This window comes from Chiloscyllium plagiosum, unplaced genomic scaffold (assembly GCF_037043375.1).
Source record: "Chiloscyllium plagiosum isolate Xiang-an unplaced genomic scaffold, Cpla_swu_hap1 HiC_scaffold_49, whole genome shotgun sequence".
Lineage (NCBI taxonomy): Eukaryota > Metazoa > Chordata > Chondrichthyes > Orectolobiformes > Hemiscylliidae > Chiloscyllium > Chiloscyllium plagiosum.
The window spans coordinates 8,312,858-8,338,782 of record NW_028270187.1 but is presented as its reverse complement, the minus strand read 5'-3'; the positions used below and the strand labels follow the sequence as shown (position 1 = coordinate 8,338,782).

General features: G+C 43.4%; 3 protein-coding genes across 19 annotated transcripts in view; all 3 read left to right on the top strand.

The window, feature by feature from the left end:
- Positions 1 to 242: 242 nt before the first annotated feature.
- The window catches only part of LOC122547789 (histone H2B 1/2-like), a 116,331-nt gene continuing 90,648 nt past the window's right edge, over positions 243 to 25,925 (top strand). The window contains exons 1-3 of one of the 3 annotated variants that reach the window (XR_015755210.1): positions 243 to 426; positions 6,530 to 6,610; positions 7,785 to 10,522. Coding sequence is in view for 1 of the 3 variants with exons in the window: in XM_087984838.1 (XP_087840964.1) it covers positions 10,885 to 11,337 (453 nt within the window). In the remaining 2 variants the exon portion in view is untranslated. Of the gene's footprint in view, positions 427 to 6,529; positions 6,611 to 7,784; positions 10,523 to 10,763; positions 11,349 to 25,925 lie in introns of those variants that run through there. The other 2 variants (XM_087984838.1, XR_015755211.1) reach the window with 2 other exon arrangements.
- LOC122541880 (histone H2A-like) lies at positions 12,233 to 13,764 on the top strand. Its single transcript, XM_043679044.2, has one exon. The coding sequence runs from the start codon at positions 12,271 to 12,273 to the stop codon at positions 12,709 to 12,711; it is 441 nt and encodes a 146-aa protein (XP_043534979.2). The 5' UTR covers positions 12,233 to 12,270; the 3' UTR covers positions 12,712 to 13,764.
- The window catches only part of LOC148135471 (histone H2B 1/2-like), a 56,824-nt gene continuing 52,303 nt past the window's right edge, over positions 21,405 to 25,925 (top strand). For 10 of the 15 annotated variants that reach the window (XR_015755221.1, XR_015755216.1, XR_015755224.1 and 7 more), the window contains exons 1-2: positions 21,405 to 21,539; positions 22,122 to 22,202. The gene's annotated coding sequence lies outside the window, so the exon portion shown is untranslated. Of the gene's footprint in view, positions 21,540 to 22,121; positions 22,203 to 24,628; positions 24,715 to 25,925 lie in introns of all 15 variants that reach the window. The other 5 variants (XR_015755225.1, XR_015755219.1, XR_015755215.1 and 2 more) reach the window with 1 other exon arrangement.

Genomic DNA, 25,925 nt, shown 5'->3' with positions numbered 1-25,925 from the left:
GTGCCACCACCTCAGACATCTCTGCTCTAGAAAAAAACAATCCAAGCTCATTTAGTCTCTCCTTTTTTTGGAAGTAATATATGTGTTTTGATCCTAACCCCCATACTGGGTTTGGGTTTAACATTGCTGCTATCACTGTCGGCTCATTGTGAATGATTTATTCTTGCAACCTGAAGCAGCGCATGCGCGATGCTGCCCCTTCCCAAAGTTGATTGATCCTGAGCAGAGGAGCGCATGCGTGAGGCCCTCCCCCAGCGCTGCCATTGAGGAGCATTTACTCAGTGAGTGCAAGAGGTTTGTTTGAAACAGACCGCAATGGAGAGATCAGCGCCCAGGGAAGCGAGGGAACAGCAGGCTCCTTCCAGCAGCACATCGGGATGGGAGCCTGGGACACAGAGGGGGCTCCGAGACCGGGATTGATTCGGGGTGAGTTCAGGGAGAACCGGGGGCTGTTTGTAAGAGGCCGAGCGGAGCAGGAACTGGTCCCGGAACTTGGAGTGAGCGGGCTGGGGGGAAGAGAGAGGCCTTTCTCGGGCTGTGTGTGGGCCTGCTGAGGGAGGCAGAGCGGGAAGAAGCTGCTGTGGGACATTCTTGTGGTTTTTAATCCCTTCAACACTGATGGGAATTCATTGTTTGACTTCTGTTTCCCGCTGTTGATATGGGACAGGTTGATGATGACACTCACATTCATATGACAGAAACTAACAGAGGTTCAGCTCCATAACTAACATCACATATAGATGTAGGAGAAGCTGACAGCTAGAGACTGATAATTATACTCCCATTCACATTGCAGAAACTGAAATGGGTAACTGCACCCACATATTCACATAGAAACTGACAGGTACAGATTTATAACTACAGTCACACATTCATATTGCAATAACTGACAGGGATAGATTGACCCTCCCTATGAGATGTTCTTAAAAAAGGTAAGAAAACAATATCATTTATTCAAATTACCAATACAGCTTCCTACAACATCAAGGGATATACTTGATCAGGTCTGAGAGTTTGATACACCTTTATATATTTTTTAACATCTCGAACACCTCCACTTTTGGCATGTGGACTGATATCAAATATTTTTCAAGATATCAATATATAATTCCCCAAGTTTCCTAGCCTCCACTCCTATGTCTCCAGGCATAGAACAGTAACTGTACTCCCATATTCATATTACAAAAAATAGCAGATTCAGATTGATAAATGCATTCATACATTATCAAATCAGAAACTGATGGGGAGAGATTAATAACTAATCAATTTATATTTAGTAATTCATCTAGCTGAAACATTCAGGTATAGTCTTTTAGTTAGAATTAGAATCCATACAGGTTTAAAGCAGGACGTTTAGCCTGGCAAGTCTGCACTGACCCTCTGAATATTATCTCAACCAGAGCCATTCCCTTAACACTCTACATTTACCCCTGACTAATGCACCTATCCCACACTTCCCTGAACACTATGGGCAATTTAGCATGGCCAATTCACCTAATCTGTTCTTTGGACTGTGGGAGGAAACCGGGGCACCCAGAGGAAACCCACACAGACACGGGGAGAATGTGCAAACTCCACGCACACAGTTGCCTGAGGCTGGAATCAAATCCAGGTCCCTGGTGCTGTGAGGCAACAGAGCCAACCACTGAGCCACTGTGCCGTATAATGTGCCGCATTATACAAGAATATTCATACTGCAGAAACTGACTGGTACAGATTGATTACAACACTTGTATGTTCACAGAATAGAAACTGACAATTACAGATTGATAACTACATTTTCATATTCACTTTGCAGAAAATGGCAGGGATGATTTAATGAATATATTTGCATTTTTACAAGCAGAAACATTGAGGGATATATTAATAACTGCATTTATACAGTCACATATCTGAAACTGACAGGTACAGATCAAAAATTTAACTCGCTTATTGACATAGCAGAAACTGAGACCCACAGATTGATACTTGCACTCATACATTCAGATAGCAGAAACTGACAGGCACAGATGGATAACTAGCTGAAAATGTGTTACTGGAAAAGCGCAGCAGGTCAGGCAGCATCCAGGGAACAGGAGAATCGACGTTTTGGGCATAAGCCCTTCTTCAGGAATGAGGAAAGTGTGTTCAGCAGGCTAAGATAAAAGGTAGGGAGGAGGGACTTGGGGGAGGGGCGTCGGAAATGCGATAGGTGGAAAGTGGTCAAGGTGAGGGTGATAGGTCAGACTGGGGTGGGGGCGGAGAGGTCAGGAAGAAGATTGCAGGTTAGGAAGGCGATGCTGAGTTCGATGGATTAGACTGAGACAAGGTGGGGGGAGGGGAAATGAGGAAACTGGTGAAATCTGAGTTCATCCCTTGTGGTTGGAGTGTTCCTAGGCGGAAGATGAGGCGCTCTTCCTCTAACCGCCGTGTTGTTGTGGTCTGGCGATGGAGGAGTCCAAAGACCTGCATATCCTTGGTGGAGTGGGAGGGGGAGTTGAAGTGTTGAGCCACAGGGTGGTTGGGTTGGTTGGTCCGGGTGTCCCAGAGGTGTTCTCTGAAACGCTCTGCAAGTAGGCGGCCTGTCTCACCAATATAGAGGAGGCCACATCGTGTGCAAATGCAAGGATATGCAGGTCTTTGGACTCCTCCATTGCCAGACCACAACGGTTGGAGGAAGAGCCGCCTAGGAACCCTCCAACCACAAGGGATGAACTCGGATTTCACCAGTTTCCTCATTTCCCCTCCCCCATCCTTGTCTCAGTCTAATCCATCGAACTCAGCACCGCCTTCCTAACCTGCAATCTTCTTCCTGACCTCTCCGCCCCCACCCCAGTCTGACCTATCACCCTCACCTTGACCTCTTTCCACCTATCGCATTTCCGACGCCCCTCCCCCAAGTCCCTCCTCCCTACCTTTTATCTTAGCCTGCTGGACAAACTTTCCTCATTCCTGAAGAAGGGCTCATGCCCCAAACGTCGATTCTCCTTGGATGCTGCCTGACCTGCTGCGCTTTTCCAGCAACACATTTTCAGCTCTGATCTCCAGCATCTGCAGACCTCACTTTCTCCTCACAGATGGATAACTACACTCTCTTGGAGGAAACTGACAAGAACTTTCCCACAGCATAACCAAACAGGTAAAAATTTATTACTACACTTCCAAATTCACAGAGGGATAAACACACTGTCATATACAGTTTGATAATGATACTCAAACATAACAGATCAGAATCTCACAGGTACATATTAGGAACTACACTCTCTCATTCACCTCGCAGAAATTGACAGATGCAGACTGATAACTACACTGACACATTCACAGCACAAACTGACAGGAACAGGTGGGCAACTACCCTCATTCATTTGTGAAGCAGAAACTAACAGGTACAGATGATAACCAGCACTTACATATTCACAGAACAGAAAGTTACAGTCATAAATTGATAACTGGACTGACACATTAACATTACAGAAACTGACATACATTTTGATAAAGGCATTCGAACGTTACCAAACCAAAAACTTACAGCTACGTGTTCATGTCAACACTGTCATAGACAGACAGCAGAAACTCACAGGGGTAGGTCAGGAAATACACATACGTATTCACATAGTGGAAACTGACATGTCCATATTAATTAGGAGAAAGTGAGGACTGCAGATGCTGGATGCCAGAGTGGAAAAATGTGTTGCTGGAAAACACAGCAGGCCAGGCAGCATCTGAGGAGCAGGAAAATCAACGTTTCGGGCATAAGCCCTTCTTCAGGAATGAGTCTGGTGTGCCAAGTGGGCTGAGATAAAGGGGAGGGTGGAGGGAATTTGGGGGAGGGGGGCTGGGAATACGATAGGTGGAAGGAGGTGAGGGTGGGGGCTGAGAGGTCGGGGAGGGGGTGGGGGCTGAGAGGTCGGGGAGGGGGTGGGGGCTGAGAGGTCGGGGAGGGGGTGGGGGCTGAGAGGTCGGGAAGGAGATTGCAGGTCAAGAGGGTGGTGCTGAATCCGGGGTTTGGGACTGAGATAAGATGGGAGGAGAGGAAATGAGGAAGCTGGAGAAATCTACATTCATCCCGTGTGGTTGGAGGGTTCCGAGGCGGAAGATGAGGCGCTCTCCCTCCAGGTGTCGTGTGGTCAGGATCTGGCGATGGACCAGGCCAAGGACCTGCATGCCCTTGGCGGAGTGGGAGGGGGAGTTAAAGTGTTCAGCCATGGGGCGGTTGGGTTGGTTGGTGCGGGTGTCCCAGAGGTGTTCCCTGAAACGTTCCGCAAGTAGGCGGCCTGTCTCCCCAATGTAGAGAAAACTACATCGGTGCAGCGGATACAGTAAATATTATATGTCCATATTAATTACTATATTTGGATGTTCACAAAGCAAAGACAGATTGATAACTGCACCATATTCACAGAGCAGAATCTGACAGGTATATTTCCATATGTACATGTCTGAAACTGACAGATTTACAAATTGATAACCTTATTTACAACACAGATCCTGACAAGAACTGATTGATATATGCACTCACATATTCACCAAGCAGAAACTGACTGGTACAGATTGATAACAACACACTCATTCTCATAAACTATTCCTGCCAGATATTGATTGAGATGTACGCTCTCATTCACATAGCAAAAACTGGCAGGTATAATTTAATTACTTCCTCGGATATATGGAGGAGACACTGACAGGGACAGATTGGAAATTACACTCTTCTAGTCACATAACAGAAAATCACAAGTACAATTTGATAACAACACTTCCACTTTCACTTATCAAACTGTATCTGAGAGTTTATGTTAAGTACACTCAATTCCACACACAATCTGACAGGTAGAGATTGAAAACTGCTCTCTCATATTGACAGATAGGCATAGATTCAAACCTGTGCTCACATATTCACATTGACAAAACTGACTGCTAAACTTCTGTATATGCAGAGAAAATTTTCTGACAAGTACAATTTGATAAACACACTCATATTCATAGGGCAGAATGTATTGATCACAGCACTGTCTCACCGAGCAGAAGCTGTCAGGGAAATATTGATAAATACACTCTCATATTCACATTGCAGAGACTGACAGGAAGCATTGCGTCCGAATTTCTCATATTCACACCGTAATTGGTTGGGGATAGACAATTTCACACACATATTCAGCCAGAAAAACTGACAGGCATGGATTGGTAACTACATTTACAGATTCTGACAGGGACAGATTAAACTAAGCTCTCAGAAAAACTCAAAGCAGAATCTGATAGGTACAGAACGATAAATGCATTTACTCATTCACAAACCCCAAAACTGACAGTTACTCATTGATAATTAAACACTCTGATTTAGAGAACAGAAACTAATGAAGAAATATTGATCAATTTACTTTCACATTGCAAACACTGACAGCAATAGATTGATAAATACACCCACAGACACAGCAGAAACTGTTAGGTACAAATTGATAACTGCACACCTGTATGCATATAGCAGAAAGTGACGTGGACAGATTGGTAACTACAGTCGCACATTCTCATTGCAGCATCTGATAGCAATACATTGATTGACAATCTCTTGTTCACATGACAGAATTGACAAAGACTGAAAATGACAGTCACATTCACACAGCAAAATCTGACAGGTACAGATTGATAACAGCACTCCCACATGCACACTAACTGAAACTGGCAGGTATATGTTGATAACTGCATTCATCTATTAACAAACCAGAAACTGACAGGTACAGGTTATTACCGACACTCTCAAATTAACAGAGCAGAAACTGACAGGGACAGGCTGCTCAATAAACTCACACATTCACACTGTGGAGACTGACAAATATGTATTTATAACTGTATTTTGACATTTACAAGTAGTGATGGATAACTCCATTCAAATATTCATACAGGAAAAATTGACTGGTCCAAATTGATAGCAATATTGACATATCCATGAAACTGAGACTGGCAGGAACAAATTGAAAAATAAATTCAGATTGCAGAAATAGGCAGTGCTCTCAGCTGCAGGGTTATGGGCTGTTAGCAGGAAGATGGGAGTAAATGGCCATCTGGTGTGTTTGTGTTGGAATGGACAAGATAAGCCAAATGGCCCTCTTATGTGCAATGTCATTTCAATGGATCTATAGTTCTATATCAATCTGTCACTGTGAGTCACTGCTATTTGAATACATAATTAATTTAAGCAAGGCTTAGAAGGACAGAATATGAGAGTGTGGTTGTTATTCATCAAGTAGGAATTGACATGAATAGTTCAATACCTAAACTCATATTCACAAACCCACTTGCATTGGATAGTCCCATTCATGGAGCTGTACAGTTATTGGTTCGTTTCTGGACCTAAGTCAATTGGTATTGAATTAACAAAAAGAAAAATCACCAGACATGGAGCAAGAGTAGAATCAGACATGTTGTTCTGTTTGAATTCCTGGCTTTAAATACAATATCCTCATGATTATTAACAGAATGTTGCATTGATCAGTTAAAGATGGTCAAACTTGGCTGATGGTGATTCCCAGGAGATTTCACTTCTGTCTTCTTCCAGGCAAATATCGAAGGATCAAGACAATGTAATATTCCCTCGGTACAGAGCCAAGTGTGACCAGCTGCTTCTACCAAACAGCAGGTATGTTAGTGCACTCAGAGCGAAGAACATTCTTTCCACTGTCGGAGTGAATTGAGTCAGCTACACATTGAGCTCAGTTTGAGAGAGATGTTCAAACAATTGAGAAAATTATCAGTTTGTTTCTTTCTCACACTTCACAATGCACGTATGGCCAGTTTGAACAAATTCACCATTCACAGCTCATTGATATTTGCAAAATTTGAAACTGGAATATCTGAATTCTTGTCCAAATTATGCACTCATGAACTGAAACAGATCTGCCTATAATCACCCTCACAACAGTATCACATAACGAAACACACCCTCACAGAGAATATTAGTGGCTGCCAGAGAGATACATCCCTTTACCAAATAGAAACTGACAAGCATGCATTGATACCTTTGTTCACTCTTTCACTTTGCAGAAACAGGCAAAAACGCATTGATGACGACACACGTATTAACAGGGTAGTTACACACACACACAATCTTTTGCAGGCACTGTCATGGATAGATTCATAACACTCAGATGTTCACATGACAAAGTGACACACACTCTCTTATTTTCATTGCACATACCAACAGGAATGGGTTGACAACTACACTTTCATATTCAGATATCAGAAAGTATCGTGTACAGATGAATAACTGTGCTCAAATGTTCACCTATCAGAAAGTGGCATTACAGATCAATAACCAAACTCAACTGCTGTCAGGTAGAGACTGAAGGTGACACGCTCATTCCCAGAGATAAAAGACAAACTGACAGGTACGTTAGGATAGCTAAAATTACATTTAGATGTCGGAAATTGACACGGACAGATAGGTAAGTAGACTCGCACTTTTACACAATAGTAATTGTCCTAGAAAGATTATAAGTGCACTCCCATATTCACAATGCAGAAACTGACAGGAATAAGTTGATAACACTCCAATTTCACAGAACATGAATTGACAGGTACAGTTTGATAACTAAACTCAATTCACACAGCAGAAACTGAGAGGGTAAATTTATAACAATAGTCACGTGCTTGAATTGGAATAACTGACAGGGACCATTAATGACAACATTTACATGTTCATGTGACAAGAATGGACAGGCACAGGTTGATAAATGACTTTGCATTTCCATAATGCAGGAAATGAGAGATTGAGACTGTGGCTTTAACAGGTTTTTGTCTTTTTGTTCTTGAAGAGCAAATTTAAGGCAGAGCCACCGAGCCACGAGAGCAAACAGTTTGAGGCCTATTGGGCATCTTTACAGAAAGCTGAAGACTCATCAACAGAAATACTTCATGTTTGAGAAGGACACCTTCAGTTTATTATTTTTGGAGAAATTTAAGAACAAAAATTACAGACTGTTTAGATGAAGCTTTCTATCACAGCCATTTAATTTGCAAATTACATACATGGCAGGGCGAGGGAACCTAATTGCCAAGGTGTTGTTGTGACTTTGATGAACAAAGATGGAAGCGTTACATAGCAGGAAAAAGTGAACTGTCGTAGTGAGTGTTTGCATGCTGACAGGAATACATAATGTGTACATATTGTTTACTAACAATGTAAGGCTAAGGAGTTTTTAAAAATTAGGCTTTCTCTGTATATTGATTGGCTCTTTTTAAGAGGGGTGGAAGGTTTGATGATATTGTGGCTTGAAGATATTTATTTTGTTCTTTCTTTCTTGTTGAAGAGAGGTTTTATGGCAGAAGTGTCAAGAAGTCTGCACTAGAGTAAACAGTTTGAGGCTTCTTTTAAAGTTGGAACAATAGAAGCAGCCTGAATGGGTGTGGTCAAACTCTCACAGAATGACATTTTTAGTTTTGGCTTTCAGCAAAACTGTCAGCATCTTGAAGACAGGAAAGCTAGTTTTCCCCTCTCAGTTACAGTCAGAAGCTGCAGATTCTCTTTCTGCTACTGGAGTCAGATGTGAGACTATATATTTTATTGAATTTGTCTTTTGCCAAGGGTGTTTATGGGATATTACTGTATTGGAACAGTTTATTAGGAAGTGATACTGTATCCATTATTCTGTTAAGTATTCCAGTAGAGTTAAGTTATTCCAATTTCTTCTTTATTGTGTTGTATGTTAACTACTGTGCACAGGACAAAATGCACCTTTTAAAGCCACACAATCATTCTAACTGATAACTGCCCTCATATTCACATAACAGAAACAGACTGGTACAGACTCCTATATTCACAAACCAGAAAATGTCAGGTAAAGATCGATGACCATGTTTACAACACAGAAACTGACAAGGTGAGACTGATAAAAGCATTCACACAGACTCATAGCAGAGACTGATAGGGATAGACTGTTCATTACACAGGCATATTCACTGTGCAGAAACTGACAGGTACAGATTGAAAATGCCACTCAAACTTCACATAACAGAAATGAACATAATGACATGGATAGCAAAACCCCCATTTACATAGCAGAAACTGTCAGGGACCAATTAGTAAATACACTCTCACATTCACAGAGCAAACACTGAGAGGGATAGATTGATAACTACAATTACATATACTCTCACAGCAGAGACTTTAAGGATAGACTGATAATTACACAAACATAATGACAGTGGAAGAACAGACAGGTACAGATTGATGACTAGACCGCCATATTCGCACATTAGAGTTCATGGAATGCCCTGCCAGTAGCAGTGGTGGACTCTCCCTCTTTATGGGCATTTAAATGGGCATTGGATAGGCATATTGAGGATAGGGGGCTAGCGTATGTTAGGTGGGCTTGGATCGGTGCAACATCGAGGGCCAAAGGCTGTATTTGCTGCGCTGTATTTTTCTATGTTCTATCACAACTTGTGTGGAAAAGTTTAACTAAACTGAGATACTCAAAAAATAGAAGCTGGCAGGTACATGTTGGTAACCACATTGACATATTTCCAACAGAGAAATGGACAAGGTAACACTGATAAAAGCACTCCCACATTCACATAGCTGAGACTGATATTGGGAGACTGAAAATTACACAGACAAATTAATTGAGCAAAAAGAAACGGGTACAGATGGATAAAGCCAGTCGAACAGTCTCATAGCAAAGACTGATAGGCATTGCAATGATAAATACCCTTCACATTCTCACATCAGAGACATTCTGGGATTGTGATAATTACACTAAAGTAATCGCTGTGGAAGAACGGACAAGTACAGACTGATGACTACACTCACACATTCAGATGGCAGAAACTGACAGGGACCGATTGTGAGCGAGTAATAATCATTCACCTCCCGTTTTACTTCAGTTTTACACAGCCAATAATGAGAGGTAAACTAACCCTTAACCAACCTGAAATTCTGAACAACACTATCTCATAGTGTAAGCAGGGATTCACAGTGATAAAACAAATAACATGAGATTGTCACAATTAAAATTTACACAGGTATCATGTTCAAAATAATCTTTAAATAACAGTGACCAGTTCAGAGTGAGTACAAATGACTTGTGACCAAATAAAGTTCAGAGAAAATCTACATAGCAAAGTTCATAATGAAAAAAAACTTCTGCTAGAAACTGAAATGCACCAAATAATATGTATTCTAATGTAGTGCAAAGTAAGACTTCAGGAACTGAAATATTGGCAGGAGGCTGCTGACACTGACTGAGGAGCCAAACAGTCAGGGAGTAAAATTCATGTTGTCAGCAGGAAGCAAAAGGCACAGGTCACAGTACATCAGTTCCCTTCAGTCATTTGAGGTAATCAGAGTAGAACTGACAATGATACACACACTGGCAGCTATTCTGAGTAACGTATGAATACTTTGGCTGATACTCATTGGAGATTTGAAGAAGAATAGGGGAAAAGATAACTGAAGGGAGTTTACAGAGTAGATAATGCTAGAATGTCCTTCATCTTCAGAGTGTAGAGCAAGAAACAAGCAAAAGACAACATTGCTTAACTCCCATGTTCCTCCAACGCGATGCATTTGTCAAGTAGTTCCATCACTTCCAGCAGTAAAACACACTTCCTGTCAGATTGCAGTGCATTTTCTCACTTGACAACAAATGTGATGCCATTTTAAAATGGAAGAGAAAAGAAAACCATTATCAAAAGATGCAGAATACATTACAATTAGAATCTCACATTTTAGAGTGAGCTCGGAATTTGATCCCTTCACAAAATTTCGGTTTGTGTTTCCGATGGTATTGCAGATCTTCACAGATTCACATTGAGTCACAAACTAACCAATCAGAGAGAGGTTACCATGCCTACAACGTAGCCAATCAGGAGCCAGGCTCCTTCCCCCGGCCCCATCCCTCATTACCGTTGCTGATGCCGTCGGTCTATAAAAAGGGAGCTCCGAGCCCGCTTTCCCTTATTCTGTATCTGAAAGTGAGCGGCGCTATGGCTGATGAGAAGAAAGCACAGCAACCCTCCAAGAAGGGCGCGAAGAAAATCATCAAGAAGGCGCCTGCGAAGGGCGGAAAGAAGAGGAAAAGGACCAGGAAGGAAAGTTACGCCATCTACATCTACAAAGTGATGAAGCAGGTTCACCCCGACACCGGCATCTCCTCCAAGGCCATGAGCATCATGAACTCGTTCGTCAACGATATTTTCGAGCGCATCGCGGGGGAGGCTTCCCGCCTGGCCCATTACAACAAGCGCAGCACCATCAGCTCCCGGGAGATCCAGACCGCCGTGCGGCTGCTGCTGCCCGGGGAGCTGGCCAAGCACGCCGTGTCGGAGGGCACAAAGGCGGTGACCAAGTACACCAGCTCCAAGTGAAGGACCGCATTGTACTGAAACAAACACATCCACACCCCAAAGGCTCTTATAAGAGCCACCCACCCCTTCCCTGAGACAGCTGAACCAATTCTTTACGATTTGATTTGCTTTATAATTCTTGACGAGGTATTTTTAATTTTAGTGCGATATGCATTTGTTTTTACAAGTACTTTGCGAATTAATGGGGGTTGGTTTGAAGAATGCGGATTAAGTGCCAGTGAGTCATTTTTCATCTTGTATATTCACCCGTGGCAGACCAAAAGTAAGTGCCCTCGTCTCCTGTTGTCGGAGAGAGACTTTCAAAGTGAACCGATAGAACACCAACACTGCTCCCGGACTGAAATGTGGAGCTTTTGCTGAATCTGATCGAGAGTGACAATGGATGGACGACTGTCAAAGATCGTCTAAAAACCGTGTTCTTCATTGATCCTGAGCCGGAAGAACGTGTGCCACGTTCTCAGCATGTTGGGTGTGCTAAAGAAATGTGAAGTGAAAAGGCCGGTTACAGATTGCAGTGTTTGGCCCGTTTTGTTTCAGCTTCTTCTCAAGGTTTAGAAAATAACCCACTTTCAAAATCAGAAATGGACAGGTAGAGGTCGGCAAATGAGGGAGAGTAACACGGAGTGAAGTATACACTTGTAAACTAAAAGTAAATTAACAATTGTATTAATGTTTTTTAAACTTCCTCACTTTTTTGTACTTCATTTTTCATGGAAAACATTTGTTTGGAAATTGGCGGGATTTTCAAATTGGAAAGAAGGCGGTTGATGATTTGGCGCTGGTACTTTCCGCCCTCCTCCCCGTGCCCTCTCCGGATTGGGGAATGAGGCAGATATCTGATTGGGAATTGGAACAACATTAGGCGGGGCTGGACAATGGGACCAATCAGAAATGGCCGCCCCACCATTCCTCCCGAAGGTATAAGAGGCCGCAATGTGGGCGGAGTGCAGCATTCTCTGTGAAAGTGCTTGTGAGATTGTGACCATGTCCGGAAGAGGAAAGGGCGGTGGGAAAGGTCGCGCCAAGGCGAAGTCTCGGTCGTCCCGGGCTGGCCTGCAGTTCCCGGTGGGCCGTGTTCACAGGCTCCTGAGAAAGGGTAACTATGCTGAGCGTGTGGGTGCTGGAGCGCCGGTCTATCTGGCTGCGGTGCTGGAGTATCTGACGGCTGAAATCCTGGAGCTGGCCGGCAACGCGGCCCGGGACAACAAGAAGACCCGCATCATCCCCAGGCACCTGCAGCTGGCCGTGCGCAACGACGAGGAGCTCAACAAGCTGCTGGGAGGGGTGACCATCGCTCAGGGCGGGGTGCTGCCTAATATCCAGGCCGTGCTGCTGCCCAAGAAATCCGCCGCTGGGGGCGCCGCTAAAAAGTGAAGAGAGTGTGCTTGAATCTGACAAACCAAAGGCTCTTTTAAGAGCCACTCACAACATCTGTGAAAGGAGTTAAACACTCCCATCTGTCGGATTGAATTACCTTCATTTAATTGATATCGATGTCAGTCCCTGCCTTTTTCGATACTGTACTGTCACTGTGTGTGTGATCTAATGTGAAGCCTTTCCTCATGGGTGTTCACCGTTTGAGCCGTAGCACAAGGACCGTGAAAAGTTCATCAGGAAAGGCTTTTGCCTGAAACATCGATTTTCCTGCTTCTCGGATGCTGCCTGAACTGCTGGACTTTGCAAGCACCACTCTAATCTCCAGCATTTGCAATACCTACCTCCGCCGAATAGAAGTGCCCTATCTTTGAATTCCATGGATAGATTCATTTTTGTCACATTTCTAAACACCGAGAGTGTTGTTTGATTGCACAGTGCTCTGAATGACACTTTCTGCTGTCGTTTCGAAGCTTTCAAAATGAACTGAGATCAAACCAGGACAGTTGCCTCACTGCACGGGTCAGTCAAATAGCACAGAAACAGATCCTTCTGTCCAACCAGTCCATACCCAATATAATTCTGGATCAGTGGTGCTGGAAGAGCACAGCAATTCAGGCAGCATCCGAGGACAGGCAAAATCGACGTTTCGGGCAAAAGCCCTTCATCAGGTATAAAGGCAGAGAGACTGAAGCGTGGAGAGATAAGCTAGAGGAGGGTGGGGATAGAGTAGCATAGAGTACAATAGGTCAGTGGGGAAGGAGATGAAGGTGATAGGTCAGGGAGGAGAGGGTGGAGTGGATAGGTGGAAAAGGAGGCCCAGGACCTCCATGTCCTCGGCAGAGTGGGAGGGGGAGTTGAAATGTTGGGCCACGGGGCAGTGTGGTTGATTGATGCGGGTGTCCTGGAGATGTTCCCTAAAGCGCTCTGCTAGGATGCGCCCAGTCTCCCCAATGTAGAGGAGACCGTATCGGGAGCAACGGATACAATAAATGATATTAGTGGATGTGCAGGTAAAACTTTGGATGTGGAAGGCTCCTTTAGGGCCTTGGATGGAGGTGAGGGAGGAGGTGTGGGCACAGGTTTTACAGTTCCTGCGGTGGCAGGGGAAAGTGCCAGGATGGGAGGGTGGGTCATGGGGGGGGCGTGGACCTGACCAGGTCGTCACGGAGGGAACAGTCTTTGCGGAAGGCGGAGAGGGGTGGGGAGGGAAATATATCCCTGGTGGTGGGGTCTGTGGCGGAAATGTCGGCGGATGATTTGGTTTATGCGAAGGTTGGTAGGGTGGAAGGTGGAAGGTGAGCACCAGGGGCGCTCTGTCCTTGTTGCGGTTGGAGGGGTTGGGTCTGAGGGCGGAGGTGCGGGATGTGGACGAGATGCGTTGGAGGGCATCTTTAACCACGTGGGAAGGGAAATTGCGGTCTCTAAAGACGGAGGCCATCTGGTGTGTTCTGTGGTGGAACTGCTCCTCCTGGGAGCAGATACGGCGGAGGCGGAGGAATTGGGAATACGGGATGGCATTTTTGCAAGAGGTAGGGTGGGAAGAGGTGTAATCCAGGTAGCTGTGGGAGTCGGTGGGTTTGTAGAAAATGTCAGTGTCAAGTCGGTCGTCACTGATGGAGATGGAGGGGTCCAGGAAGGGAAGGGTGGTGTCACAGATGGTCCAGGTAAATTTCAGGTCAGGGTGGAATGTGTTGGTGAAGTTGATGAATTGCTCAACCTCCTCGCAGGAGCACGAGGTGGCGCCAATGCAGTCATCAATGGGGAGTGGGGAGTGGTGCCGGCGTAATTACGGAAGATCAACTGCTCTACGTAGCCAACAAAGAGACCGGCATAGCTGGAGCCCATACGTGTGCCCATGGCTACCCCTTTGGTCTGGAGGAAGTGGGAGGATTCAAAGGAGAAATTGTTAAGGGTGAGGACCAGTTCGGCCAAACGAATGAGTGTCGGTGGAGGGGTACTGTTGGGAACGTCTGGAGAGGAAAAACGGAGGGCTTGGAGGCCCTGGTCATGGTGGATGGAGGTGTAGAGGGATTGGATATCCATGGTGAAGATGAGGCGTTGGGGGCCGGGGAAACGCAAGTCTTGGAGGAGGTGGAGGGCGTGGGTTGTGTCTTGAAAGTATGTGGGGAGTTCCTGGACTCGGGGGGATAGGACAGTGTCGAGGTAGGTAGAGATGAGTTCAGTGGGGCAGGAGCATGCTGAGACAATGGGTCGGCCAGGGCGGTCAGGCTTGTGGATCTTGGGAAGGAGGTAGAACCGGGCAGTGTGGGGTTCCCGGACTATGAGGTTGGAAGCTGTGGGTGGGATATCTCCTGAGGTGATGAGGTTCTGTATGGTCTGGGAGATGATGGTTTGGTGATGGGGGGTGGGGTCATGGTCAAGGGGGCGGTAGGAAGAGGTGTCCTCGAGTTGGCGTTTGGCTTCAGCGATGTAGAGGTCAGTGTGCCAGACTACCACTGCGCCCCCTTTGTCCGCTGGCTTGATGGTGAGGTCAGGATTGGAGCAGAGGGATTGGAGGGCTGCGTGTTGTGAAGATGAGAGGTTGGAGTGGAGGAGGGGGGTCGATAGGTTGAGGCGGTTAATGTCCCGGCGGCAGTTTGAAATGAAGAGGCCGAGGGTAGGTAATAGGCCAGCGCAGGGTGTCCAGGTGGATGCAGTGTGTTGGAGGTGGGCGAAGGGGTCCTCGGAAGGTGGACGGGAGTCCTGATTGTGAAAGTAAGAGCGGAGGCGACGGAAGAATTGTTCAATGTCACGGCGTGTATTAAATTCATTGATGCGTAGACGGAGGGGGACGAAGGTGAGTCCTTTGCTGAGGACTGATCATTCGTCCTCAGTGAGGGGGAGGTCTGGAGGGATGGTGAAAACTTGGCAGGGCTGGGAGCTGGTGTGGGTGTAGAGCTGGGAGTGGGGTCGGAGCCAGTACCTGGAGTGGGTGTGATGGTGGGGGGAATGGGGGAAGAGTCATGAGCAGGGGTAGTCTCAACCTAGACAAGTCTCACCTGCCTGTTCTTGGCCAATAACCTTCCCAAATCTTAATGATATACTTATCCAAATGTCTTTTCAACATTGTGACTGTGTCCATATGCATCACCCCCTTTCGAAGTTAATTCCACAAAATCTATACTATATTACACAAACTTAGTTTTAAAATCTTTTTCCTTTTACCTTAAAAATGTGTCTCATAGTCTTGCAGTCTCTTACCGTAGAAAAAATACCTATCATTCCCCTTACCTTTAGCCCTCATAATTGTCAAAACTCTATCACCCATCAAGATCTTAGGCTCCAGAGAACAGAAGTCCCAGCCTATTCTTACAATGGAATTTTCCATTCCCATCAACATCCTAGTAAATCTTTTCTGAACTTTTTCCAGCTCAATAGTATACTTTTGACAACAGGGTGATCAGAACTTGGTACGGTAATCCAGAAGAGGACTCATCAACATCCAATACAACCTTCCAACTCCTGTACTCAAAGGTCTGAGCAATGAAGGCAAGCACGCTAGATGTTTTCTTCACCACATTGTCTACATGTGAAGCAAATTTCAAAAATATGCAGCTGGCCAACTCGATCTCTCTGTTCAACAGCATTACCCAAGGCTCTACTTGGAATTGTATAAGTCCTACCTTTGTTTGCTTTGTAAATATGTAATGCCTCAATAACTCCATCTGCCATTCGTCACATAATTGACTGATTTAATCAAGATTTGTTTCTAGTCTGAGATAGCCTTCACTGTTCACTATACCACTAATTTTGATGACATCTGCAAAATTACTAACCATGCCTTCTGTATTCTCATCTAAGTCATTTACATTAAAAAAAACAAACAAAAGTGGACCCAGCACCGATTGGGGTGGAACATCATTGATATCGTGCATCCAGTCTAATAAGCAACTGTCCACCTCCCCTCCATCTCCTGCTGTTATGCTAATTTTATATTCAATTGGCACGCTCAACCTGAATCCCACATAATCTAACCTTGCTATTTAGTCTACCATGCAGAATCTTGTAAAAGACTTTACCAAACTTCAAGTCAATAATGGTTACCAATGTGCACTCAATCTTCTTGGATACTCCCTCAACAATCTCAACTTTGGGAAAAATAATTTTCTTCTACAAAACAATCCTGACAATTCCTAATTATTCCTTGCCCTCTCCTACCACTTCTTCCCAAACCGTACATTTGAATCCTATCATTCAGAATCACCACCAACAATGTACCCATCACACAAGTCAGACTCACAGGTCTATACTTCCCAGGCTTCTCCTTACATCCCTTCTTAAAATAATGGCAAAATATTACCCATTATCTGATCATCCAGCACCTCACCATAGTTACAGATGATACAAATATTTCTGCAAGGGGCACCACAATATCCTCCTTAACTTCCCACAATGTCCTGGGATACACTAGATCAGGTCTCTGAGATTATCCAACTTTGTTTTCAAAGACCTCCAGCATTTCCTCTTATGTAATGTGAACTATTTTCAAAACATCAATATTCATTTTCCTGAGTTTGCCTGCTTCCCTGTAAAAACTGATGTGAAAATTCATTTTCTGCCTCGCGTCTTCTGAAATTCAAAGAGAACTGCAGAGGTGAACTGGATTTGCTGGTAACAAAATGGCCCATGTCTGCTCCCACAAAATGGCTGACAAATGTCTACCCTTAGTACATTGTCATGAATGGCTGTGAGTAATCTATTTTGTCCAGGGAAAATCAGGGTATTTCTGAAAACTGACTAACTTTCACACACAGGCATAAATGTTTTGGTTCCATGTATCTATGCTGGAAGTCTTTGAAAACAGACCTAAGCTTAACTAACTAGAACAGAAAGCATTCTTACAAATCTTATAGCAACTAGTTAAAACTAAATGTCTTTGGTATTTTTAACACACACATAATTAGGACAATGGGAAATATAAGAGAAAAAACAGAATTTCATAAAGAAAGCACACGAGATACAACTGACTCACAGATAAAGCCAACCTGAGAGGCCTGAAGGAGTCTAGCAATTAAATTTGGAATGTGAATGAGGAGCATGCATAGAAAGATGGCAAGGATGAGTGATGAAAGTGTCTGTTCAATGCCATGAGGCCATGGGAAGCTGAGGCTTTTTAAAGGAATGCCTGTCATTGATTCGGTGTCTTATAGGATTGGGTTTACAAAGTATGAGGGAGGATCAAAGTGATCAAGTTGTATGCAATTGTTATCAGCAAATTTATAAAAATACTGCTTTATGTTATAAATTCAGAGTGTGTCATGATCTCTCTTTCAGGGCTGGTCTCTGGAGAGGATCTTTTGTCCCTCCTTTAACTGAGTTTTGTATGAATAAACCTGAGCTCTGCCTGCCTGCTGAGTTTGCATTCTGTTTCGGGGGGAAAAGACTCCGACAACAACAACTACCTCCTTGATCTTTAAGGTGCCCTACTCTCTTTCTCTCTCATTGTTAACTTGCTTTGATTGATCTTGTAGAATCTCATTGAATTATGCTTAACCTTATCTGCCAAGACTACCTTTGGATTAGATTACCCACATTGTGGAAACAGGCCCTTTGGCCCAACAAGTCCACGCCGAAGCGCAACCCACCCAGACCCATTCCCCCACATTTACCCCTTGACCTAACACTACGGGCAATTTTGCATGGCCAATTCACCTCACCTGCACATTTTTGGACTGTGGGAGGAAACCAGAGCACCCGGAGGAAACCCACGCAGACACGGGAAGAATGTGCAAACTCCACACAGTCGCCTTAGGTGGGAATTGAACCCGAGTCTCTGGCGCTGTGAGGGAGCAGTACTTGCCACCGTGCCACGCCCTCTTTGGTATCCCCCTCTTTGATTTCCTAATCTCCCTCTCAAGAATGCATAATGTTCAAGAGATGCTTTTCACTCCAGCTGTCTATGTCTAATATATGATTTATTTGTACTTGCAAATAAAACATTGACTTTGTTGCTCCTTTGATGCTGTGCTTTTCCAATTTCAATTTTATCAACTCTGACTGTCCTTACTAAAAACCTTACATTTATCCACATTACATTGCTTTTGCCCATTGAGTTCTCCTCAACACAGTCACAATGCATTTTCTTTCACACTCACCATCCGACCTATTTTATGTCATCTGTCAATCTGGAAATGTTACATTTTAGTGTCCTCTTCTAAATCATTGTGACTATACTGTGAAGAGTAGCATTATAATCATGATTCTTGCATTGACTCCTAGTCACTGCCTGCCATTGAAAAAATGATCCATTTATTCCCTCTGTGTTTTCTTTCAGCCAAGCAGTTTTTTAAATCCATCTCAACACCATGTTCTTTATTTTGTTTTATGTGAGATTTTGTCAAAAGAAACATTCGAATGTCGCCATCTGCTTATCACCTCTACTCCAGCAGATTTGCCAAGCTGAGAACATAGAACATTATGACACAGGAACAGGCATTTCGAATCCATGCTGACTTTGTTTGGTCCCAATCTTTTTTTTTCCGCAGACACTCTGCAAGTATTTTTTTTTCCTGCAGGCTGAGTGGCCTATAATTCCCAGATTATCTCTAACTTGCTTTTCAAATAGATTGGTTACATTAGCTAACTCATAATCTGTGGAAAATATTACAATGTCTATGGAATCTTGGAACATGACCATTCACTATTTCTGTGACCACTAAGTTAAGTACTCTGGGATGTGGATGACCAGGCCCTGCTATTTCCCAGGTTCAATCTTATCCATTGTCCCAACACAATTTTCCAAACAATACTGATTTGTTTCAGTTTTTCCCTCTCACTGAACTCTGTGTTCCCCAACATTCCTGGTGCATCATTTGTGTTGTCCTTTGTAATCAGAGAACAACAGTTAGATATTTGGATGGGTAGCCGCTTTTGCTCCCTAATATGGACTACCTCTTTTTGATCGTAAGAGACCTATCTTTGTGTTAACCAACCCATGTTTTCTTCCATTTTCCCTTTACACATTTATCAATACTTTACCAGTTAGTTTCTTTTTCAAAACATCTGCAAGCTTACTCCAGTCCTCATTATCTCTTTCTTGATCAATGCCCTTTATCTCATCGCTTGCTGAATTCTAAATGATGGCAAAAGTGAGGACTGCAGATGGTGGAGATCAGAGTCAACATTAGAGTGGTGCTGGAAAAACACAAAGGTCCGGCAGCATCTGGGGAACAGGAAAATCGACGTTTCGGGCAAAATCCTTTCATCAGGAATGAGGCTGGGATCCTCCAGGGTGGAGAGATAAATGGGAGCGTGGTGGGGCTGGGGAGAAGGTAGCTAAGAGTGTAATAGGTGGGTGGAGGTGGAGATGAAGGCGATAAGTCAGAGAGGAGGGTGGAGCGGATAGATGTGAAGGAAGATTGGCAGGTAGGACCGGTCATGATGATGCTGCTGAGCTGGCAGGTTGGAACTGGTGCAAGATGGGGGGGAGGGGAGGGGAAATATGGAAACTGGTGAAGTCCACGAAGTTGATTCTAAGCTTACTGTGAATCCTCTTGTAAGGATGCTACCTTGAAGAAGTTCTCCTCCTCTCTCTACAAAGATCTCAGTGAGTTTCTCTCTCACTGCAACCGCCAGGTCATCTCCTCTTCCCTGTCTTTTTTTTTTCCCAATTTGTATGCCTATTCTTGGGATCAAATGTTATCTCACAGAACCCTAAAGTTTTGTTAAATTTACAGAAGTAATAACTTGTAAATTGTAACACTTTCCAAACTCAGGGCAACCTCCATTAGAAAAGTCAAATGCAGTTGATGTAGGGAAACGTCAGCTCAATAGAGAGCAAGTTTCTCTCTAAGCCACACACCATAATCACTTGGAAATACATCCCTTTCCTTCACTGTCGCTTGATCAACCCTGGAATTCCCTGTTCATGGCATTGTAGGCAGGACATGGACAACACCTGTTCCAGAAGGTGGCTCACCACCGCCTGCTCAAAGGGGAATAAAGGCGAAGCTCAGCCAGCGACGTCCACGTCCCAGAGTGAATAAACAGAAACACCTGGGGTCTCGCGTTGTGGCATACAATACATCACAAGGTTTCTGTCTGCAGCATACATGACACTAACATCTGTTGTCCACAATACACTAAATCGAGGCCGAGAGACGTTATTGCACACACTCATCCTGAACCAGAAACAGGGACGAACACTGTGATGCAAGACTCTCTCCAACAGTTACATTCTGCCTGAGTAAGAGTGTTCCACTTATTTCATTTGTGTTACTATTTTCCACTTATGTTACTTTCTTAAAGGAATTAATATTTGTGGATGAGGGTCAGCAGGATTACCACAGTTTACGAGATGTTATTGAATGGGGGAAGTCCAGGGGATGGGCCGAGTGGCCGCCAGTTTACCCGCCCCCTGATCAGATTGTGAGAGAGCCGGAGGGAGGAGTTATTAACATGACCCGGGAATGAGCTCCATTGGAGCTTCATAAAGGGACAATGTCCCAGCTTGAAACCTTCTCTGCCCTTTCCCCCACAGTCCCAGTTGGTTTCGTCAAACTGGGAGAAAAGGGAATTGGGGAACTGACCAATTGATGTTTGTTTCTGGGAATTTTTGGGAAAACATCGCATGCGCAATGCCTTATCGCACGCTCGCCTCCCCCAATGCTGATTGTTCCTGAGCTGAGGAGCGCATGCGTGAGGCCCTCCCCCAGCGCTGCCATTGAGGAGCATTTACTCAGTGAGTGCAAGAGGTTTGTTTGAAACAGACCGCAATGGAGAGATCAGCGCCTCGGGAAGCGAGGGAACAACAGGCTCCTTCCAGCAGCACATCGGGATGGGAGCCTGGGACACAGAGGGGGCTCCGAGACCGGGATTGATTCGGGGTGAGTTCAGGGAGAACCGGGGGCTGTTTGTAAGAGGCCGAGCGGAGCAGGAACTGGTCCCGGAACTTGGAGTGAGCGGGCTGGGGGGAAGAGAGAGGCCTTTCTCGGGCTGTGTGTGGGCCTGCTGTGGGAGGCAGAGCGGGAAGAAGCTGCTGTGGGACATTCTTGGGGTTTACAATCCACTGAATATTGATGGGAATTCATTGTTTGGCTTCTGTTTCCCTCTGTTTGTTCCGAATAAACATTGAATTGTTGGGAAATAGAGGGGAGTGTATCTAAATGTGATAAAAGTGCCCCTTGTTCTTCCTTCAGCAGTTAGTGTTTTTTTGGGGGGTCTGAATATTGAACTGTGTAATTATTCTATTGTTGGAGCTGTGCATATGTTGGTTAGTTTTCTTTCGTCTGAGTAAATTGTTTCAGAATTTCGCAAACAGAAAAAGACTGGGAAGAGCTCAGTGTTGCTTTGGAACCAGACCTTGTTCTTTTTAAAAACAGAAGTATCATGATCACGACCTGAATGTTGTGTTGATCAGTTGATTTTTTTCTACTCAAATGATAATATCACTTTTTTTCTTACTCCAGGCGAATGTTTGATGGACCTCGATAATGTAATATTCCCTCAGTACAAGCCAAGTATAACCATCTGCTTCTAACAACTAACAGGTATGTTACAATTGTCAGATTGGAGAACATTCTTTCCTCTGTCAGAGTGAATTGAGTCAGATACACATTGAGCTCAATTTCCAGAAGTATGCATTCAATCCAAGAGTCGGACACAACTGATGAAATATATTTTCAAAAAATTCTCTTTATACTCATATCCGGTCAGCATGGACGGGTTGGACCGAAGAGTCTGTTTCCATGCTGTACATCTTTATGACTGTATGAATACTCAATGCTCAAAAGCTCAGTTCCAATAAATTCCATTATGCATAGCTAATTATCATTTGCAATATCTGAAGAGGGATAGACTGTATCCTTATGAAATATACATTCAGGAATTACATTAATCCACATGTAGTAAAGGCAATTTTAAAGTTATAATCAAGGTGAACAAACAAGTCATGCTGTTACATTATTACAACAGGAATGTATGAAGAAGATATTGAATGCAGATGCAGAAGGAAACTTTGATATTTTCAGTAACTGAGAAAGTCAATCTTACATTTTAATAAAGAATTTGTCCTGGAAAAGACATAACAATTCAACTATGTAAATTCCAAATGAATCTCTGGGCCAAAGCCTGATGTGGAGAGAGTGCTCATCGTGTGTGTACACACCCAGAACCACCATCTCCATCCCACTGCCATATGTGTGCTTGTGCACGCACGCACACACACCATTCTATCTCATACAGAGCTACTGACTAATTTACAATAGTTGCAAATTTGTACACCATCCTGAAATACACATTACAACATCTAACAGTGATGAAGATACACCGCAACTAGCAGAAAACATTTCATCAAACTGATTTCTACTTTTGGATCTCAAGTCAGAGATCAACAGCACAGAATACGTCTATTCAAATTATTAAGTCTGCACTGATCAAGAACAGTTTAAAGGGATTAGAATTGTTAACTCAATGAGTATTCCATTTCCATAGATTTTTCATGACAGCAGAGACGTTGTCGTCCCCATCTGTATCATAACGCCATTCTCCATTTCATCATTTTGTTGGAGTTTGTTTTTTCATTTCAGGAAAAATTTTTTGTCTTCTTCTGTGTCTTTAAAAATTTGTTTCAAGAAATCTGTGAAGAACCCTGCATTCATCTTGACTATTTCTTCATTAAACTACAAAAATAAATCAAGGAATCAGGATATAGTTTTGCCAAGGAGTCAATAGAATCAGATCATTACTATTTACAGTAGTGCAGAAAGAAAGAAAAAGAGAAAATTGATAGGTTTGTCAAGCTGCTCCTTTATTTTAACCAACACGAGTTGATTGTTCATTAAATTGAATTTGACTGTTTAAATACTTTCACCGATAGTGGAAAATAAAAGGCCTTTTTTTTCCCCTTGCCCTACCAGAGAGCAACACAAGAATACTGCTAATGGTTTGCACCAGATCCTGTCCAGATTGGTAAATAAAATAGAATTGACCAATTCTCGTTTCTGCACAAGGAGCATTGTCTTCAGTCAGCTGCAATGCAGTTGAAGTGTTCACTTAGTTGCAAATTGATTCGGTTAATACTGATCATTAATTCATTGGTAAAGTATGTCACAATGCAAACATTGATAGCATCCTGAAAACCAGACCTTGATATCCCTGTTCAAGGTTAGACTCTGCATTATATGAATTACAAAAGTCGATTGCTTTTCTCCCCTTGATTCTGAAGAAAAGCACAGATGCTTTTCTGTTGTAATGTGTTGCATGTTCACCTGTCCATGGATTCTATAGGCTCTAAAACTAAAGAACATAGGCTGTGGACATTATCCAACTACATATACGAGGCCAAATATTAGCAGATATAGAAACACATCCACTTTCACTGACGGAAGCTGACTTCAGTGGCAATGGATAAAACCTCATTCATGTCAAGTAGCAGAAGTTGAAACAATTAATTGTGTTTGCACTTACTAAAAATGACATGTTTTAATTTAGACAACATTGAACCACTGTGAAATACAATAACCAAGAATAAGGACCACATTGGTATCAAGTATCAGAGACTGATCGATTGAATTTAGTTTTCAGTCTCAGCTTGGTGCTGATGGAAACACACTTTATCCACACTCACATTTTGTTGGAGGGCCTGAGTAATGCAGAAACATTTCCATACACTTTAATGAATGAAACACTGATTTATAAGGCATTAAATCTACCTCGGTGTATCAGATCATGACATGCAGAACTGGAAACATAAGGAGATATGCAGAAAATGTCAGTGTTATATAGACCAGTACCGCACCTTCAAAGTGATACAGATTGGCAGCACAACAGAAAACTCACTCGCACTCAGCCAGTTAATGGTGAAAGGGGAAAAATAATGAAATTTAGGCTCAGATATTTCCAAATATGGACAGTTGTAAATTGACACACCAAACCATTAATAGCTTCAATTAGTGTTATGTGTTACGTTTTACAGTGTCCAGCAGCAACTGATAAAGACTCCTGCATACACAAAATGTGAAGAAAAGTCTGAAAACAATAACATTCAGATTCATGGCAAAGGTAAACATTGAACCAATGTTAATCCCTCACACACAAAGTGTTAGTGAATATTGATCAAGTTTATCCAATACTCAGACAAAACAAATACAACTCAATGTGGAAAGAGAATGAGATTCTCACACTCCACCTGATGCTGTTGCATACAAAACCAAACTGGCACTATAGTTATTCAATGGCAGAATACTGCAGAACTAATCTCACATTAGCATTTACCTTGAGATACTGGCAGTGAGTGGATGAAGTTCAGACGCCCAACAATTAGTGGAAATTAGTATGGAGAACAGATGAACAACAGAATATCCCAGTGCAGACACAATGGGCTGAATGGCTATATCAATTCTGTGACTCTGTCATAAATCACTAAATGCAGAAGAGTTAAAGGCCCAATCACAACACCCTTAAAAACTACTATCACAGAATGAATCTCAGTCACAGAGAATTCTTTTTCCTAAATTCATTCATGGGATGAGGGCATCACTGGCTAGGCCAGTATTTGTTGCCCATCCCTAACTACTCAGGGGTGAGTTATGAGTCAACCACATTTTCTTGGGTCTGGAGACACAAGGATGGCAGTTTCCTTATAGGACATTAGTGTACTAGATGGGTTTTCCTGAAAATCAACCATAGATTCCTGGTGATGATTGGACTCTTAGAATATTATTGGCTGCCAGAGAATTAAGCAACTTTCAGACATAAAAGAGTTGAAAGTAGTTGGTACTGATTGAGTACTTGACTCTCTCAGTCACACAGCAGAAACTGACAAGTATAGATCAATTCCAAAACACTCAAGTGGACACAACAGAAACTGACAGGTGTAGACTGGTAACTGCTCTCTCATATTCATTCTGCAGAAACTGAAAGGGAGAGAATGATACATAAATATACACGTGCTGCACACACACAGACAACTAAACTAACACATTCACTTAGCAAACACTGGCAGCTACAGTCTGCTTAATGCACTTGCACATTGATAAATAAGATGCTGACAGATACAGATTCATAACTCAATCCTGAGATACCCAGAGCAGAATATAACAGGGACAGATTGGACAATCATACACATGTGCACATGGCAGGACATTTCAGAGGAAGACTGATAACTACATTCTCATCATCAAAACTCATTGGAACAGAATTAGATTACATTACAATGTGGAAACAGGCCCTTCGGCCCAACAAGTCCACACCGACCCGCCGAAGCGCAACCC

Bases quoted from the DNA above. Each gene is read 5' to 3' on its own strand.
- LOC122541880 (XM_043679044.2), top strand. From the start codon at position 12,271: ATGTGGGCGGAGTGCAGCATTCTCTGTGAAAGTGCTTGTGAGATTGTG.